The sequence below is a fragment of the Motacilla alba genome, chromosome 4, assembly GCF_015832195.1.
Source record: "Motacilla alba alba isolate MOTALB_02 chromosome 4, Motacilla_alba_V1.0_pri, whole genome shotgun sequence".
NCBI classification, from domain to species: Eukaryota; Metazoa; Chordata; class Aves; order Passeriformes; family Motacillidae; genus Motacilla; species Motacilla alba.
In genome coordinates, this window is record NC_052019.1 from 16,604,474 (window position 1) to 16,624,705 (window position 20,232).

Below are 20,232 nucleotides of genomic sequence, written 5' to 3' on the forward strand. Positions count from 1 at the left end.
CTTTTCAATGACATGATGGCCCTGTAAGGCACTTTGAGTCTGTTGCTCAAAGATAAGTAATTTTATCCTTTGCTTAAAAGTGAACTGTTGAATCATAGAGATTAGGAGGATGCTATGTTCCTGTTAGAACCAAAATTTTTGCCTATGAAGAAAAGGGCTGTTTTCAGAATATCTGTTGATGGTCTGCTACTGTTTATGTATTTACAGGAGAAGAGTAATGTGTAATTCCCTCTTGTCACTATCTGTGGATTCAATTGATAATGAATTGGGTGCTTGAATTTTACCCACATAGTGAATAGTTCCCAGTGAAAATGGCATTTTACAATGATGTCTGATCTCAGTCATAAAGCTCAACAAAATCACTTTGCCTTCTTCTAATTTTATGAATTCTTTTACTGCAGCAATCATCCATTAATATTTTCTTCTTTGAGTTATTTTCCTACATTTGTGGGTGGGTTTTTTCTTTCCTCTTTTTAATGTGGCCTCTAACAGCTTCTCAATGTTTTACCTCTTTATCATCCTTGCCCTGCTTCTAGAGATTCCAGGGCCTTGTGGTTTTCTGATACCAGGTAAGGTTATAAGTAGATCTGGAATGGGTGATCTGCTTAAGAACAGACCTTCTGACCTTCCTTTTGTGTACCTCAAGCAGACTTCTTTCCTAAGACATGCATGCCTACTGTTTGTTTCCCCTGTGATGAATTTACAGATGATTGTTCATGATACATCATTTGGTATATTTTGTGAGCAGTTTTATTTTGAAAGTCTGGGTTTAAAATCTGTGTTATCTAGCTGAAATTATTACTTCCATTGCATTGTATTAAAATTGGTGATTTTATTAGCAGTGTAAATGCTGCTTTAGAGGCAATATGAAAGAGGAGTCAAAAAATGCCAGAGCTCAAAGCTTTTCTTGCAACAAGTTTCTTTAGAAGCTGGTTTGAGAGGGTTTGTGTCGTGGTTTTTCCTAAAATATCTTAGCTACATGTATATATCTATGTCAATAAAATACTGTCAGTTTTTCTTAGTTTACAAAAGAATTTTTTTTTCTCAGGGCTTACTCAAGAACATAGATGTCTACAATTTGAAAAATTAAACTAATCAAAGGGTTATAAACCAAATTCTTTTTCATATACAAGTCTTTTAACACATGCAAGCAGGAAGAATAAAAGTAAAGTATAGTGAAAATGAAAATAGGTTCCAAAACTACCTTTACATTTTTTTTGATCTTACAACTGAAGAATGATAAATGAAAATATTATTTTTTATTGGATACTAGATATATATTCATTTGAAATAAATAAAGTACAAACGCCGATAATGTTGCTTACTCTCTTGTTGAGATTTAGGTTCTCATTTTCTGTCTCTGTTTTGGAAGTGAAATTCAGAGTGCTAATCCATTTGGGAACAAAAGCTTAGTTACTGAATGTTTTTTAATTTGTGCCAATTAATTAGCATTTTATTGCATGGAAAGTTGAAAAGACGAAATAATATTCAGAATAAATAGAAGGAAGGATTGACTCCCAGGCTACGGCACAGTACTACAAATTTTTGTATGTGTACCTCTTTTACTTTTTTTTTTTTTTTTTTTTTTTTACAGAACCTCTTAATATACTCAATAATCAGCAATAGTTCAGAGTACAGTCAGGAATTTCTAGATGTTGATTCTATGATGTTTGTTTCAACTTTTCTACCTCTCCTGTGTGCTGATCTAGCAGATACTTTGACCAGGGGTAGATTTCTCTTTCAAAATAATATAATGAAGAGAAAAAAAAATTAATGGTCCTTACAGATTACAGCTTTGGCAATGAGCACCTCATCACACATTACTGTGTTCTGCTTGCAAGCTGTGACACAGAAGGATACCAGCAACTGCAGATTGAAAAAAGAATTAAAGGGTCACCCACTCTTTGTCTAACACTCCCTACGGGATGCTTACAATCACATGGCTTCCTTCCAGGCCAGTTTCTCTACAATTAATGTGAGATTAATTTGGAAAGAAAAATAAGAAAGTTAAGCAATCTAAGTTTAAAAATAGAATAAAGCCCTATATCAAAGCAAAGCCCTTCTAGCTTTGAAAACTCTGCAGTTTGGCTCATTTTGTGTAAAACCTGTTACAGAGCTATCTGGCATTTGCTGTAGTAGGCCCCAGGAGTTTGGGATTTTTTTCTATTTAGAAGAAATCACTGTTTGTTCCTTCAAAAGTGCAGTTGATCTGTGGATAACTGGAGCTTTTTTTAGTAGGGGAAATCTGAATCAAACTGATGGCAGTATTGTCATCAGGCCATAGACCTGGTGATAGAGAATGTATCTTCATGCTCTTAATAGGCAATTTACAAAGTCACCCATTTTCTCTTACAGTAATCAAACTTCACAAAAATTATTAATATTAGTAATTATTCATACACAAGTGTTTTCTAACTTCTAACAAGTAACCAGTGATTTCTTCAGTTGTTTGATAAAAAAAAAAAAAAAAAACCTCAGAAGAAGATGGTTCCTAACTGGAAAATTTGGAAAATTCACCATAAAATGGCTGTAAAACCAGGAAACTACAGAGAAAGAAAACCTACTAAATAGCTGTATAACAGAGATAAGATTTGTGTAAATCAAAGCTCAAGTCTGGGTTCCGACACTTAGGGTTTTGTCGATTTCTATTTCTGTTTTCTTTCATTATAATCATTAATAGAAGAAGCTAGACTGCAAGCATGGATTGCACTCTTCACTTGCACATAGGTTTGAGGCACAGTCTACGTGGACTCAGCTAACACACTAATGCACAGAACTGACAGTATAGAGCTATTTATGATGAGATAGCCTGGACAATGCAATTTACATTACAGTTTGCAGATGTTCGAGGAATTTACAGTAATTTAACATTTCATTTTGCCATCTATTTGATCCTGCAGATAAAAAAATATGTTACAGCAAAAATGCATTTAAAGAAGTGTTCTCAGTAACACCATTCTGGAAAGGATTGAAAACTGTGATAGCCCACTTTCTTACTGACAATTCCTACTCCATAACAAAACAAAAGATGAAATTGTGTTCTTCATTTTGTTAATACAAAGGAAGGGTAATTATCATGGATCAGAACTCTACAGCTTTCAGAGGATAGGAATATGGGAATAACTTTGGTGTCAGCTCCTTAACAAAAACTGAGAAGTGGTACTTAAACCAAAAATCCAATCCCATATTTATCTGGTTGCATCAAAAAATGAAGGACAGTTCAACATTTCATTAATATAGAAACACCATAAAGTCTAAAATATAAATTTTAAAATTTAAAGCAACGTGTCAGCTAGATCGTGTTCAATGTAAATTAATAGTTGCTTGTTTCTGACTATCCAATTTGTATTTTTAAGGGCCTGTGGATGTTAATATTCTTGCAAAGTGTAATCCCTGTTTGTCAAATCCATGTAAAAATGATGGAACCTGCAATAATGATCCAGTTGACTTCTACAGATGTACATGCCCATATGGTTTCAAGGTAGGTACTGCATGAGGAGGAAAAAAGCTTACTGAAATGTAAGCTTATCCTTAAAAACCTTGAAGTATTCTTTGTCTCCCTTCCACTGGTGTGTGTATTTTCTTCTTACGTTATAATTGTTGTTCCCTGTGTAGGGTCAAGACTGTGATATTCCCATTCATGCTTGCATTAGTGACCCGTGCCACCATGGTGGAACTTGTCATTTGAAAGAAGGAGAAAAAGATGGTTTCTGGTAGGTTTTTTAATTGTAATAACAGGATGGAAAACTACTGAGATTTTTATGGTAAACTAATTGGTGTTAATCTTTAGGTTTGCTGATAAGAGCACCACAAAGGCACATTTTAGTACTTTGGATGTTTTCAGAACATGTTGCCATGCTTGGAAAGCTTCTAGAGCTTTGAATCTGTTAAAAACAATAACAAATGACTGTGATTTGTAGAGGCATATCAGGTCAAGACAGCATAGTATTGACTCCATTATGTTAATTAATAGCTAGCTAGATCCCTGCTGAAAAAAATCTCATAATTCATCTGTTGTTGTGTGTATTACTTCAACAGACAGCATGTACATGATAAAATGCAAATCCCAGTGAAACAGAAAATTAATGATTCATTTGAAACTCACTATGCCAGCAGATAAACATGCTGTGAGCATTTTTAATCTTGAGTTATTTAATCACACAGTAGAATTACTCCAGATGTACTTCATGAATTATGAAATAAAGTTCTTTAGCATTCTTATGTGAGATTATTAGTCATTTAATAATCTACACCTCAAGCTTGTTAGAAATGACACTTCACAAAGATACAATTCATTATCCTGCAATTCGTTATGACATTATTCTTACTTTTAATCCAAATTCTGCCCAAGGATTAAATGGTCTTCTATTAAAAATTAAGTGTATACATCTTAATACTATGCCTCAAGAATTTAAATTGACATAGTCATGCCTCAGAATTTGATCTTTTTCATTTGTTTGTTTGAACACTACATATTTTGAAAATCAAAGCAATCTTATAGTGAAAGCTTCAGAAATTATAGGTAGTGCAAATTACATGAAAATGTATGTGCAGTCATGTTTGAGTGACTTTTACATTCACTATCTATTTTGATGTATTTGTTTTGCAGAAACATGATTAAAAGCAAAAAAATAAATTACTGCTTTGTAGAATTTATGTAGGCTTTGGTTTTTTTTGTGAATGCATGTATATTAAAGAGTTTAATATTGGTGCATTTAACTGAATGTTTGTGGAAAACTACTATTACATACTAATCACTGATTCCACAATATTTTCCATGGATTTAACCTTAAAAACCCAAAAGGATCACTTTTCATAAGAAATACAATCTTACAATTTAAATTAAGAATGTTTTTCAAAAGGAATGCTCCATGATTTAATCTAGCAGGGTCCTTAAATTAAAGACTAAGATATGGCTTTAGAAGCATTTTTCTGTAATTTAAAATATAAAAACTACTTTGGGATTGTTTGATAAAAGAACATTTTACATTATATCAACCATGTTCTGTTGTGCAATATTAAAATGCTAATTTAATTCTATTAATTACAGAACTCCTTGTCTGGAACTCCTCACCTAAAATGTCCATGTGGTTATTTGGTTTTCTGTATTACAGGTGCACTTGTGCAGATGGATTTGAAGGTGAAAACTGTGAAGTAAATGTTGATGACTGTGAAGACAATGACTGTGAAAACAATTCTACTTGTGTGGATGGAATTAATAACTATACTTGCCTCTGTCCACCTGAATATACAGGTAGGAGTATAAGAGGAAGCACAGGTAATTCAAGAATTCCTAGCAGAGGAGTAATATTTTCCACTTTGCAGGTGTATTAGTAGTTGCTCTAGAACTGACTTCATACCAGGTGTCCCTCCGTATTTTTCTCCTGTATAGTTTGTAGTCAAAACTGGATTTAATATCCGCTCATTAGTTCCTTTTTTAGTTTTGAAATTACAGCATTTTTATATTTAAAATGTCATTCAAAATGTGCCCCTCCTAACTGTTTGCCTAGACACTCCAGTGGAGGACGTCTGTAGCTGTAGAAATCTGAAAAATATTCTGCTTTTCTCCTTAATCCTCATTTTACTATAAAGAATTTGTCTGTACCATTGGGGAGCTGTATTTGGCACCCCTGGATGCTGTCCTGTACTCCATCAGAGATATCAATACTCAGTGTGATGCTTCCTGCTCAGAATAAAAAGACAAGTGTCTATTGTTTCTTCAGTTGGCAGGCAAGCCAAAGCATATCCTTCTCTTTGTGACAGAGGATCTCTTGCTTGCTGTCATGTGGGAATGGAGGATAGTTGGAACAGCAGCATGGAGGAAGTAGGATCTATTGTTTGCATTGATATTTTTATAGCACTTCTAACTAGACAGATCTATTTTCTATCAGATAGTTGACCGCTAGAAGAACATAGAGTTTAAATTACGATTGGAAATGCATAAAAAAGAAAGGTAACATCCACCATAGTTTGGGAATTAATTCTGCTCAATCATCCTATATTTTTATTTTAATTGATCAAAGTTGTGCTCTGGGAAGCTGTAAGGAGAGGTAAATGCATGAATAATTTCATTTATTGAAAACACAGGTAAATCCTTTCTCATCCAAAATGTTTCCATCACTAGTTCTACAGACTGTTGGATTGCTCCCCTGTTTTAGGGCATTCAAATTTAAAGTCAGTATTTAAATATTGGGAAAGCGCAATTAGTGAAGATGTTAAAGCACAAGTATAAGAAATACAACTTCATAATCTAATAGAGATATTCATCCAGTACTTATTCTGGGTACATTTTTGGTAGAAATTCCCCTATGCAGGATAAGCTACAATATCTAAAGCAATACAAAAGCCAAAAATCTATTTAACAATACATGGATGATCCCTATGTGGAAGGACAGGCATAATCTTCTCATAAGAGAAAATACTGTTTTCCGAGTACCAATACCTTAATACCTAAGTGCAAATGACAGTTCAAGCCTTGGAAAGGAACAACAGGTAACAGCCTCAGTAAGTAGAAACAGCAGTTCTCCTACAATTAATATTTCAGGTGTAGGTGAGTCAAGTTCAGCTCCTCTGGGATCTGTTGCTATCTCCTTTAAGAATGGGATCAGGTATTCTCTTGTGTAGGCTGGAAGAGTGCTAAGCAAATTCACATCAATCCAGTATTGCTCTTCAGTGGCTTCATGCTAGGAGGTTTCATATACCAATTACATAGGAGATCACTTGCAAGTGCATTCCTCCTCTGCAGTTTGGCAGGTGTTTTTACCCGTGTTGCTCATTTCTACAATTTCAGCCTTACTTTGGGTGCCTTTAGCTGTTAGAGTCTGGTTGCTGGATTCACAGGACACCATGGGAAGGACTGCTTTTTATTAAATAGCCACAAAGTGGATACAAAGGATTGTTTATATATCCTAGCCTAAAACTTTGATTAAGTGTGCCTGTTGCATTTTTGGAGTATTGTAAATTAAATGTAAATTTTTAATTTACAGTTGAAATAAAAATTGAAGCATTTCTCAATATACCTCTATGGATAGAGAAAAAAGGAAAGAATAAACATTGATAAAATTTTTGATGTTTGTACTGCAGTTGTGCTTTTTTAGTCAAAATACAAGACAATGCATTTTTAAATTTGTTTCATATCTGTGCATAATTTTACCATAATCATACAATGAGTCTTATAGAGGCAATGCCTGCTCATAATATCTACTGACATCAGTAAGACACGTGAGTAGGTGAGAGTCTTCTCACCAGCTCTAAAAGAAATCAAAACAATCTATTTCTAATCAGTAAGTTTAAGCTTCCAGTTAAAAACTGTTGAGAATTTACAATAGCTCATCAGACTTACTTCAACACTTATTTTAAAAAGATGCTTCTCTCTTAAATACATCACTAGAGCCCCAACTCATTTTATAGTAATTGTAGTAAAAATTTAGGTTTTCCATTACACAAAGTCCAGAATTCTACAATATACTGTCTATCATACAAAGCATCTAAGAATAGGACACAATGCGTGAGATCTTGAGTGATTTTTGAAATCAGTTATAAGGTGAAAATGTAAAACATTGAGCTAGCCAAGGGGTCCTCACAGCTTTCATCCACAATCTTACATAATAAATAACCTTCAGTATTAAGAATTAGACTGAAAGCAGTCTGGGCACATCAGGATTTCAAAAGGGTAATGTTCATAATATAAAGTAATAGTTGCCTCAAGTGTGTATGAGGTATCAAATAATTTTTAGAACTTTTATTTTTCTCAAGCCTTTAACCTGAGTTGAAAGATAAATAACAGAATCCCTGTCAAGTATGTATACAGTTATTTTCATGGGGAGCTTTGTTAACATTTGGATTATGATATTTGTTCTAACAGGTTATAACCAGACATGCTTATTTCTAATGTTTGCTTTTTATGAAAGGATTTTTCACTAAATGAATTCATGTACTAGCTGGCCAAAAGTAGCTTAACAATCAGGAAAACAGGCTATATATTCATATTCAGTATATACAAAGATTTTTAAAATCAGAGGAATTGATCTCTTGCTCAGAAAGTCTCTGAGCCATAAGTGGCACAGTGTATATACTAGGAAAATATTACTGCAGGCTTGTCATGTTCTCTTTTAATTAGGTTGACAATATTTTCAATTGTCCTTGTTCAACATGTCACAGCATATATGTACTCAACATGTAATTTCACAGCCCAGATTATTTTCCTGGGAGAATGATTACCTGCAAATATTCTTTACATTTCAGCAGCACAGTATAAGGAAGAAATCAGCTGAAACATGCTGGTATGAAATGTAAATCATTCTTCTATGAAGTCCTATTTTTATGTGGAAGGTTTGTTAGAACCCAAAATGAACTGCGAAGAATGTTGCAGTGTAAAACCTAATAGTTTCTTTTTGACTTTTCTAAAAATCCCTTGAAAATCAACACTTCTCAACTATATTGTGTTGTCTTAAAAACAAGCAGTTAGAAAGCTTATTGTGTTGTTGCATAAGAAACAGGAATCTGTTTTGCTCTGCCTCAGTGAAGTTTTACAGCAACCACCACAGTTACAGGTGGAGAGACAAAGAATGGTATTTGCACTATAATATGAGCTTTCTTAAGATCACAGACTGTAACTGTGACACAACAGTAAGCAAATGGAATCAACAGACATTCAGGGTTTCTGATGGAACCTGGAGAAATAAAACATTTAAAATACCTCACTATGTCCTGCACTCTTTAATCTTGCTATTCTCTTGACATTACCATCTCCTTTATTTTAACCCCAGTCTAGTAAACTTCAGGTCATTTTATGTACATTCTATAGTTTACAGATAATCATTTCTCTTGCTCATTGTCGTCAGTCATTAGATCACAGAACTAACTGATCCAGAAGTAAAACCTCTCTTACACCACTGGTGGCATGTACTTCTTACCTTTCTGTTTGTTTTGTTCTGCTGGAGGTGAGACTTTGAAGCTTGCTTTGTTTGCTATTATCAACCTCTCTGCTGCTATAGTTGTGCATTAGCTTAATGTGCTATGCTGTTGTATTACAATGTAAAAAGTCTCTTGTCTCTTCTGTCTTTGTCACTGCAAGCTGCTAATCTGAATGAAGTGGAAAAAGGTCAGTTGTCTTTTAAACCTATTTTCACTTACCTTGGTTTCTCACTTTCCTATTCTTAAAGGTGCATGGATTTCAGTTATTACAAATGACCAAATTGTATATAGATATAACTTAGAAAGCTCACTGCAAATCCTGAAATTAGGCACTTGGCTGTTGCTGTGAATATATGTCAAAAGAATGTTGTCAGAGATGCAGATCACTGTGCAGGAGTACTTTAACACTGCATTCATGTCTTTTTTTCAGATGTATTAAAAACTTGTGCAGACATTGATATAGGACTGAAAAAAGGTTCACATTATTGTGTTCTGAAATCCTTATTCTTCTCACCTTAAAACCATCCCTTGGTTCCATGCTAATGTATTCTCTGTATTACAGCACTGTTCTGCTTTAGTATTTTCAATAGATTCTGTTACTAGAAAATATGCTGGAGTATCAAATGGCAGTCATCTTGCTCCTCATTTCTGTGGCTTCCTATTTTCTGTAAATTTCTAAAGAAACTGAAATGACCATAATAATCTGGGGCTATGGTGGATGAAAGGTAATATTGAAGAGATTTATGACACTAGCTTTGGGTGTTTGATTTTTCTTTTTTTTTAAGTTTCTGCTTAACACCTATCACACACTAATAGAGATAAACCATCTTCTCTGCAATCTGATCATATATACAATCTGAGATCCAGCATAGTTAATGGCAGCATATTTATAAAGTTGCATATTTGAATTTAAAAGCAAATTAATAATTTTGTTGTATACTTGCCATTAATGTAATAAATATATTTTCAGTTTTTGAAGCAATATATTATATATAGTAATAAAAATATGTTCATTATCCATGAAATAACATGTTGAGCAAGACTCCAGTTATATAATCTATGTTCCTTATTAATATCTATGTTGATAAATTCAGATATCTGGCGAATAATACCTACAACTTAAAGTCGTGGTGTAAATTTTCTCTGTAACTGAAGCAGAGTATAAGACATTTTCAGAAAATTATTCCAGCCACAGGTTTTCCATGCTTAAACTGTCTTCCATTTAGACATGTTGCTGTATTTGCATTTTATTACTACTCATCTGGACAGCAAAAATAGCCTGCTGTTTTTCGTGTTTATTATCAAGTGTGAACTGTAACATATTAAAATTAATGGTTATAGAAAGAACAAATGCTTCAGAAACAAATTATCAAACATCCAGGGGATGTGAACTAAGTTTGGCTCCAAGACTAAGCAGATGTGTATGTGATACATGTTTATATTATCTTGCCAGCTGAACATGAAAGTTATTAGATAGGACATGGAAAATAGTCTACGAGGTGCCTGGAGGATCAGCCAGTTTTATCATGCAAGACATCTTTTGAATTGTGACAGTATAAGGGGCGAAAAAAAGGGATCCTTTCAACCAATTATCTCAGTTTATGCAAGACTTAGACACAACCTTCTTGCCACTGCAATAAGGGAGTTGCATTAGTACTTTGAATTCACTTGGTAATCAGATAAGTACCTTCCTGAAATTTTAGCATGCAAGTAATCAAATGCAAATCATGTGATATCAAACTTGATAAAAAGTTCAATAATTCCATCAAATTAAATCATAATTCTCACCCTTGTAAGACCTGCACGTGTTACAGATGCTTAGAATAAAGAGATGCATTTGTTATTCTTGCTTTTTATCACTCATAAAATTTTCTATTTCATCTAGCTTAATAAACTTTAAATTACTATTCCATATTAAAAGCCCAAGTATTAAAATAATTTTACTGCATTTGCATAAAGGGTAAATATACATTATATTTGTGGCAAGCTGAACTACCTGCTTCTGGTTTTATCACTGCCTTGGCTCATTCTAGTCTATGATCCACCCTTCTGTTTACCTTTATTTCTTAAAGTTTACCTGCCTAAAAGTTACTGGTTTTTTTGCTGTTAACAAACTGTGAACATAAAAAAACTGGAAATGTTAAACTAAACTAAATTAAACTAAGCTCCATCTTATACTGAGATCCACAAGCATGGGAGATAGCTAAAAATACTTATGTGATGCTGAAAGATGGGAATAGCCCAGCAATTTAGCTCTGAAATTAAATTCCAAAAAAGTTCAGATTTATGATTATAAACTGCATTCTACTGTCACTGCAAGCTATTGTTAATTCTAAGAAATTTTGTCCTGCATATAATCAATATTTTTATTTGTATTTTCTGAATGATGAGCTTAAGACCTGAAATAACTCATGTTGTATACTGCACATCAAACTGAAGACTTAATAAAAATGCAGCAGTTTTCTGCATATAGTTTGTTAAATGGCACTGTCATTTTCAAACCCCTGCTGCATTCTATTGGCTGTTTGAGTCACAGTATTAAACAGAGACCAGTGTTAAACAGAGTCAGGCAGTGATACTTAATTGATAAAACAGAAACACTGCAGATGTTGACTCACAGTATAGCTTAACTAAGCTCAGAAGATGAAATGGATCTATAAGCACACACATAAAATCCTTTTGTTCTATTCTATGGTCGGTATTGGGTATTTCGACTTTGGAAGAGGGAATAACCTAGGAAAAACCTGAATTTTGATAATTAAAACTGACTACTGTCACTTTTGGATTCTCTGTCTAGTTTTTGGGTTTTTTTTTTTTTGTTTTGGTTTGTTTTTTTCTTTTTTTTTTGAATATCAAACTCTGCTTTGCTAATAAGGGTCATTTTAAACCTGTTTCTTTATAAACTTGCCCGTAATTAGCAATGTGTTATTACATTAAGAAGCCCAAGTCCATTTTTGTTAGAGTTGTCCTCTTCATTCAGAAATGTAGTGGCTGACATTGCCTTACCTTAAATTTATTGACCAATTCTTCAAAATAACAAAGATGTTAAACCTTTTTCACCTCATTGCCTTGTTACTCATTATTTGTTGTAGTACATATCTATAAAATGGAAAATCCAGAGTTAAGGGTCTATTCAACCTTGAGAAAAGAAGGCTTGGGGAGACTTTATCACCTTGTTATTTAGTATTTAAAAGGGTGGCTGCAAGGAGAATGGAGGCTCCCTTTTTTACAAGGAGTCACATGGAAAAGAGGAGGAGTGATGGGTACAAGGTGCTCCTGGGGAGATGCCAGTTAGAATTTAAAAAGAGGGTAACTTTTTACAATAAGGACATGGAGCCTTTGGAATCATCTTCCCAGAAAGTGGTGGATTCACCAACAGACACTTTTAGGATTCAGCTGGAAAGGGTGCTGGGACCTCTTGTCTCTTCTGCCTTTTGCAGGAGATGGTCCTTGAGGGATAAACTTGGTATTCTATGATAAATTTTTTAGTGATTTATTATCTTATCAAGCCATAAGAGTGAATTGACACACACAGGAAACACAAACTGACCTGTGAATCTAGCAAACATACAGCTTTTGTTATCTATATAAAATATCATCAGTATGTATCATCAGTATTTCATAGTGTTGTCTGATTCTTTAGTCTACATCATACTCTATGCAAAATCTCAGTAAATATTTGTCTTGAGCTTGGAGGGTTGTGTTCATTCGTAATTCCACTGGTTTCAATTCTACTCTATACCAGAATTGAGATTTCCTTAGATTAATTAAGCCAGATGTCTCGTGAAAAGAGTTATTGCTGGTTCTAATTAAACTTTGGAAGCTTTTCACAGGTTTTTTGACACTTTATCCGCTACTTACTTTAAACAAACTAGTCTGTTCCTTATTCTCCTACATACAGAAATGTTCCCATCTTTTACAAACATAATTACTTAGCCAAGCTCTTACAGAAGCCTCAGTTACAGTATTATTAGGTGAATAAAAGAATGTCCTCACACGTTGGTGTCAAGCTTCCTTGAATTGAGGTTTTTTCCACAACCTTTTCTGATTATTTTGAACTATGCTCTTTAAACGTTGTATTATGTTTCTCAAATCAGGAAACTCTCTAAGATTTCCTTTAAGTAAAGCCAAGGAGCCTAACTTGGTAAATCTGTGGGGTTTTGTCCAATGAGTGTTCTACTTTAATCACTATCTTTTCATATCAACAAAATTAACTACTTCTCATTTAAATTCTACTAAAACTACTACTTGTCTCATTTAAATTCTGAATAACACAATGGTTGTTCAGTATGCTGAAGGAGGGGTTTCTTTACCATGAAACTATATTCTTCAGTGGTTCACATTCCATATCCCATAATTTACTTACCTTTTTATTAACTTCAGAAACAGTTTTATTTTGTCCATGAGAATGCTCCATTCAGAAAAAGATCTTTTAGCATTTATTAATATTATCAGTTATTAACTATTAGCTGTGCAAGACCTTGCATTTGGGTTATCTTGCCTTGTTATTCTGGTATTTACATCCTCATTCAGAAATTGAGTATCTGATGTACATATTTGGATTCCATCTTTTTTCTTTACTGATCCTGTGCACAAGTCTGTCATTAATGCTACTTTTTTAATAACTAAAGGTTGTACTGTAAGTAAAGATAACTTTTGTGGCCAGAGTATTTTTTACATGAGTCTCCTGCTACATGGCCACTATCCTGTTTCCTATGTGCTACTAAAACTCCAAGGATATGATTCACCATGCATACAATTTGCAAATGCAAGGGAAAAGTTTCCTTACTTTTCTGCTGTCACAGCACAAAAAGTTCTGTTTCTATGTGCTTTTCTACAGAGTACTCAGATCAAACTCTGACCATAATCTCAAAAATGCCCGGTGATGTTTGATGATGTTTGCAAGCCATTTGGCTGCAGGATGCCTGGTAGTGTAATATTGGTTTTATAATTTGAAGTGGACATTTTTCAAAACCATTAACCTGTTTAAAACTTAAATGCCCAATCATTATGTAGGATTCACAGCCAAGAGTGGGAAATAAGGAGATTTCAAGTGCCCCTGAGCACTCCTCATGAGGTGATTTAACTTTCAGTATAGTTCTGAAAATATTAGGGCCAGCAACCTATGAATACTAAAATGCAGTGTTCTCTAAGAAATCCTGTATTTTATTTTAATCCTTTTTTTTTTACCTGGGGTAGGGTTTACAAAAATGTACAGGCTTAGACACTATTGAGTAAAACTATTTGCCACTCAAGTTATTTGAGAAATCTGTGCCAATGATAATCTAAGCCAAATCAATGTCCTGTAGCAAAATCAGTTTAATAAATTTGGCAGGAATGGTAAAAATGCTTGTTCCTATTATGTCACTCCTAAATTGCCATTTTCTAGGTAGTTTGGTCCTCTTTTCACTGACCCATTGCTGTGAATGTATAAGAGACAGCAAGCTCCAGCCCTGCTTGGGAGATAGACTCAATGTGTCACTTTCAGAAACTCCCTGATATGCTGTCAGATTTAATAATCTTGGGAATATTTCAAGATGCTTTTATACAAGTTAGTACTGTACAACCACATTTTTTATTACTTGTAGGTGGGGTGTCATGTATTTTTCAGTTCTGCATGTAATTTAATATACAATATATGCCATAATAAGATATTTTTGTAGGTGTGTATCTAAACTATGGGAATGTGTACAAACTAGGTTAAAACAACTGTAATTTTTGCTTATTCTACTCCCATGATCCTTAAAATCTGAACTCACTGTTCCCATACTTACATCTCACTCTTAAACACTGCTGCTCTTTGAACGGATTTCAGCTATTACAAGTTCTGCAAATTGACTAAATGCTATGTGAAGAATAGCATTGAAGACCTATATATATATATATATATATATATATATGAGTTTGTTTGAACAAGAGTTTGTTTGAACCCTTTGAAAAAGAGAACAGGATCTGGGTTTTGTTTAATATATCGTGGGATGCAAACAATCCCTGGTATTTCAGGATTCTTTGTGCACTGACCTAGTCATAACAGTTGCACATTTCCAGACTAATAATTCTATTGAGAGCTTGAAGAGGCTTTGAGGGTAGAATTATAATCCTTTGTATTTGTCATCTTCAGTGGCCTGCATTGGATCTCCATTCAATTTCCTACATATATTGTCATGTTGTTACTGACAGTTTTCCTGAGGCTATTAAGTGACCTGTTCATGAGGGCTACTTTCTTATGTTATCTTAAACCTTTCTAAACCTTTGGTTTGTAGAGAAAACACATTACTTGCAAATTGAGAATGTGGCATTTATTTATTCATTTATTTACTTATTTATCTTTCTTTTTAATCTTTGTGTAGAACCAGTCTGGATCTTTTGAATGACTGCAAAATACTTGTCAAGCTGTTTTCTGGCTTGTCCTCTCATTTCTGAAGGTGTAGAGGTCCCGTGTCTTATTGCACTTAGTACATGTTTTTCAGTTGTGTTCTTAACTGGCATAACATGTCTTTGCTCCTGCTTCAGTTTTGTCTTTTTCTCCATCCTTACTTTAATATAGACTGTTCCTCAGCTCTTTTTTTTTGTTTATTTGTCCTCTGCACTGCAAGCCACTGCCATGCTCAGCTCAGTAAAACTGAGAAATACCAAATATTGCCTCTTTGAAGGCAAGTTCAGTTTGAGCAGTGAAAGTGTCTGATCATTGACTCCTTTCTTCTGCTCTTTTGTTTGTCATTGTCATTGTAAGGTACAGTTCTACTTCTCTTTGCTTTCCAGCTCATGTTTTATTACTGGAAGGGAATAAAGGACAGGGACAATCCTACTCCCTCCATAGTTTTAGAGTCTGATGGACCTGTCAAAATTCAGCAGGCACAGGGTTTATACCTGTATAATACATGTATATTCTTCATATGGATGCTGGGATAAGTGTATCTACCTTGAAAACCAGTGATTACAAGCTTAGCAAGTGCATGATCCATGGTATCATCTGATAAGTTAGTCAGGGAACAAGACATTGTTGATCTGTTTACAAACCTGTGTTTCCTTTTCATAAAGTTGCAAATAAAAAAAAATAACCATATTAAAATACTTTTTGGATTATAAGCCCATTTTGGAAATTAGAGCCACTGCCTCTATCAGCAGGGAAGGATAGACATTTTACATAGATTTTTTTTTTCTTTTCTTTTCACAGAACAGATTATAGATAATTATGGTACATTAACAAATGCAAAAAAATGGAGAGTCATATTTAAGGAAAAGTAGAAAACAAGTTTTCATTTTTGGATAATTGGAATTGTATTGACATGCAGTGATATTAACAGGTTTTTTTCAGGTAATAGACTACTTATAGTGATAGTGCAAATCTGGATATATCTGTGTGTTATGTGCTTAGAAATAAGTAAAAGAAAAGCATACTGATGGCTTTTTTGTTCTAGTGAGTTCAATCACTAATGTTTATATATACCAGAGCTAGATAAATATTGTAAAAGAAAAAGAATTACAAAATTACCATTTATATCCATGTATAGATGATTGAAGTTGTACTTGATACTGTTTATAAATGAGTTGCCAGGTACATTATTATTTATTTTTGTTATTTCTGTATTACCATTTATTTATGTATTAATATTTATTATAAAGGTATTTATTGCTATATAAAGGAATATGCATATTTTAGTGTTAGCAAAGAAATTTGTAGCCATTGCTTTTAAAATTCTGTTCATTGCTATTTTCGGGTCACTGTGATATTTTCACTGAATTTACAACATACATTGTATTTCAGGAGAACTCTGTGAGGAGAAATTAGATTTCTGCGCTCAAAACCTGAATCCTTGCCAGCATGATTCAAAGTGTATCTTGACACCCAAAGGATACAAGTGAGTCTGAAATGTTATTAGAGTCTGACTGAATCAAAGTTTGTATTTTTCTATCCTGCTTAGCTTCCTTTCCTTCTGTTTAAGTGGAAGCCAATTCTATTCTCAAAGTACTAATTTTGATTATTATTATACCTTATGGCAGAACAGGCCATTATTTCATGTAAAGCTGCATTATTATCTTAAGTATGTTTTTCTGAATTTGACTGTTCTTTAAAAGGTCTAATTCCAACCAGATTTTAAATAGAAACACAGGGTAGTCTTTATGATGGTCTATACAAAACCCTTATAGGAGTTTGAGCAGTAGGAAAATAATTGCATTTAATTGAAGTGGAATAATTATATTGCTTTTAGAGAGTAATTGTGAAAGAGATTATTAGGAAAGAGCATTGAAAGGTATAAAGTAAAGAAGTCCCTCCCCAGGAAAGCTAATCTTTAATTACACCATATCCTTATCATGATTAATTAGTATGCACAATTTAAAGTTGTTCTAATAGGCTTTAGGTTAATAAATACAGGAAACCTGCAGATCTAAATTGTTCTCACAAGTGCCTGTTTTATGCACAGCATGCTTTTGTGCTAAAATCAGATTGTATTTCCCGCTACTTATGAAATGACATTTTATTTAAAATATGGCATAAAAATATTAAATATTCAATTGAATGTGAAGTTAAGTTGATAGTTTCCAACGGGGAAACAGAAAAATTGTTTGGTTTCTGTTGTAATGCATTATCTTTGTTTTTTCATGTCACTTCAATAAACCTAGTTTAGTGTCTTATACTTTACTGTCCAGTTCATTATTCTTTCGTGTTACTTTTAAATCAGAAAATAGCACATGCAGTATACTTCAAGATTTACCTCAGTCAGAATTCTGATAGGTTTCTTTATATTCTTTTTCCCTTGTCTTGTTCATACCTGTTGTCAAATAAAAAATTAAACATATTTGATTGAAGTGCTAAATTTAAACTTACATGGCTATTTAAAATCACTCTTGCCAGCTTAGAGAAAATTTTAGATAGTAAAAGAAATAACATTGAGGAGGGAATCGCAAGATCTAATGAAATCAATGAAAGACATCTTAATTTAAAAAATTTCATATGGACGCATGGATTTGTAATATTTTCCATTAATTTTTGACAGAGTTCTGAGCATTCACTCAGTCCTATATATGAGAATTCCCTGAAGGAATGCCACTAGCCTTAGCAATGAGAGTTTCACATGGGAAAAAAAAAAAACAAACCAAACATCATTACATACTCTCTTGAGGATGGGCTGTTTCTAGACTAGGGGGGCTTTAGGGAGGACAGATGATGGATTTTGAGACTTCTGTTAGTTCACCACCCGTGGAGTTATTTTTAGTAAATCAAACTGGTGGAACCTTAGGAGCAAAAAAATGATGCATAACCTTTAAAATGCATAAATGGACCATTGGTCTGTTCATAGCTGTTTAGTTGACAAAGAAAATAACCATCAGTACAAGCTTAGGATTATTTGTCTTGGTTTCACTAGCCAAGCATATTGATTATGTTTAGTGTTTTCAGCCATGAATGACATCCTGTAACATTCTGTGTTGCTCATAAATTCTAAAAACTGCCTAAATTATTCACAAGGGCTCTCTATATTTGCACACAATTCTTCAATATGATGGCAGGTGTGTAAACATTTTAAGTAGCAAACCTGTATTCATTACATTTGTAGATTCCCCATCTAATAGTAGGATGAAGCTGTAAAGTCTTTGCACACAAAGTATTTGGAATGCCTTTTTTTCCTTGATTTTTAAACAATACAGTAGTTTCTTAACTTTGTTATAATCACAGTGGGTCATTAAAAGGCACTGTGCTATCCAGTTTGCTTTGCTGTTTTACAGATGTGATTGCACACCTGGATATGTAGGTGAACATTGTGATATTGACTTTGACGACTGCCAGGACAACAAATGTAAAAACGGAGCGCAGTGCACTGACGCAGTTAATGGATACACGTGCATCTGCCCAGAAGGGTACAGGTGAGAAAGATCTGAAAGCAGTACAAACACGGATGTCTCCTGTCACAGTTGTTTTTTCTTGGAAATACTGATTGTTTTCTGTTTTTATTTAGTGGCTTGTTTTGTGAGTTTTCACCGCCAATGGTTCTACCTCGCACCAGCCCTTGTGATAATTACGAATGTCAAAATGGGGCCCAGTGTATCATAAAAGAAAGTGAACCAATCTGTCAGTGTTTGTCAGGATACCAGGGTGAGAAATGTGAAAAGCTGATTAGTATAAACTTCATCAACAAGGAATCCTATCTGCAAATCCCTTCAGCTAAGATACGGCCCCAAACCAATATCACTCTACAGGTAAGGCTACTTGTCTTGTGGATTCTCTTTTCTGGAAAAGAGAGTAAATGACTTTCCATGAAGTGGAAAATGACCCAAAGTTGTCATTGGCTCATTTAAAGAGCTCTCTACTGTTCTTTTGAGCTAAAAATCTAGAAGAGTTAATGCAATAACTCTATATTCACATTGAAGTAGATGAGCTTATTGATAGGAAGAGAAAGGGTTTTGTCAGGTTGTCCTGCAAAAAAGAATTTTATAATGAAGTAACAGACTATGGCAGTAAATTCAGAGATTCACTGAATACCTCATTTTGATTAAATACCTAATTTTTGTGGTTTCTAAATATTTCTATCTTTTAACTAGATTGCCACAGATGAAGACAGTGGGATCCTGCTGTACAAAGGCGATAAAGATCATATAGCAGTGGAACTGTACCGGGGTAGAGTGAGGGTCAGCTATGACACAGGATCATATCCAGCCTCTGCTATTTACAGGTGAACCTGGATGAAACACATTTGGAACTGAAACAAAACCTACATTCATTACTTATATCAAAGTCACATTTTTTTAATACATGGTTAAAAGAAATATATGCAAATTAATGTGTTGTCAGACACTTAAAAGTTCTTGCCAGAAGATGTGATTTGGTTGGCAAGAAACTCTAATGCAGATATGTCTGGCAAATAATATATTATTTGATGCATTAAAACAGAATAAGGGTTAGCTTTCAGCAGAATATTTATACATTTTTAAAGCTCACATGTAGCATTGGAGTTTTTTCTTAGTTGTAACTGCCAAATAATTTCGTAGTGTGCTGAGTAAAATGAAAAACTACACTACATAAGCAGAAATTAAATAGAAGCTTCTCTTATCTTCTCTGTTAGGCAGTCATTTAATGTGGGATTTTTCCCTGGCAAGTGAAGAGAAAGCTAAAAACTTGATTCTGAAAAAAGGCACTACCTTTGAAAAAGAAATGGCTTTTGCTTCCAAAGTCATTAGGAGAAAAAATCTACAGCTACTTCTGTAGCATAATTTTTGAGGTTTTTTTTTTTTTTAATCATATTTCTCTGGCTCTCTGAAAAATTAACACCTGAATTTTATGGGAGGTATTGTATAACTTCACAGGAATTAGCAAACAGT

The 20,232-nt window shown here is 33.8% G+C and overlaps 1 protein-coding gene across 19 annotated transcripts in view; it reads left to right on the forward strand.

Annotated features, from left to right (window-relative positions):
* The window catches only part of SLIT2 (slit guidance ligand 2), a 258,771-nt gene that overhangs the window by 220,888 nt on the left and 17,651 nt on the right, over positions 1-20,232 (forward strand). For 8 of the 19 annotated variants that reach the window (XM_038136577.1, XM_038136593.1, XM_038136586.1 and 5 more), the window contains 9 exons: positions 537-569; positions 3,357-3,481; positions 3,616-3,713; positions 5,115-5,254; positions 9,077-9,103; positions 16,685-16,778; positions 18,643-18,780; positions 18,873-19,113; positions 19,456-19,586. In XM_038136577.1, coding sequence (XP_037992505.1) covers positions 537-569; positions 3,357-3,481; positions 3,616-3,713; positions 5,115-5,254; positions 9,077-9,103; positions 16,685-16,778; positions 18,643-18,780; positions 18,873-19,113; positions 19,456-19,586 — 1,027 coding nt within the window. Of the gene's footprint in view, positions 1-536; positions 570-3,356; positions 3,482-3,615; positions 3,714-5,114; positions 5,255-9,076; positions 9,104-16,093; positions 16,235-16,684; positions 16,779-18,642; positions 18,781-18,872; positions 19,114-19,455; positions 19,587-20,232 lie in introns of those variants that run through there. The other 11 variants (XM_038136585.1, XM_038136588.1, XM_038136591.1 and 8 more) reach the window with 5 other exon arrangements.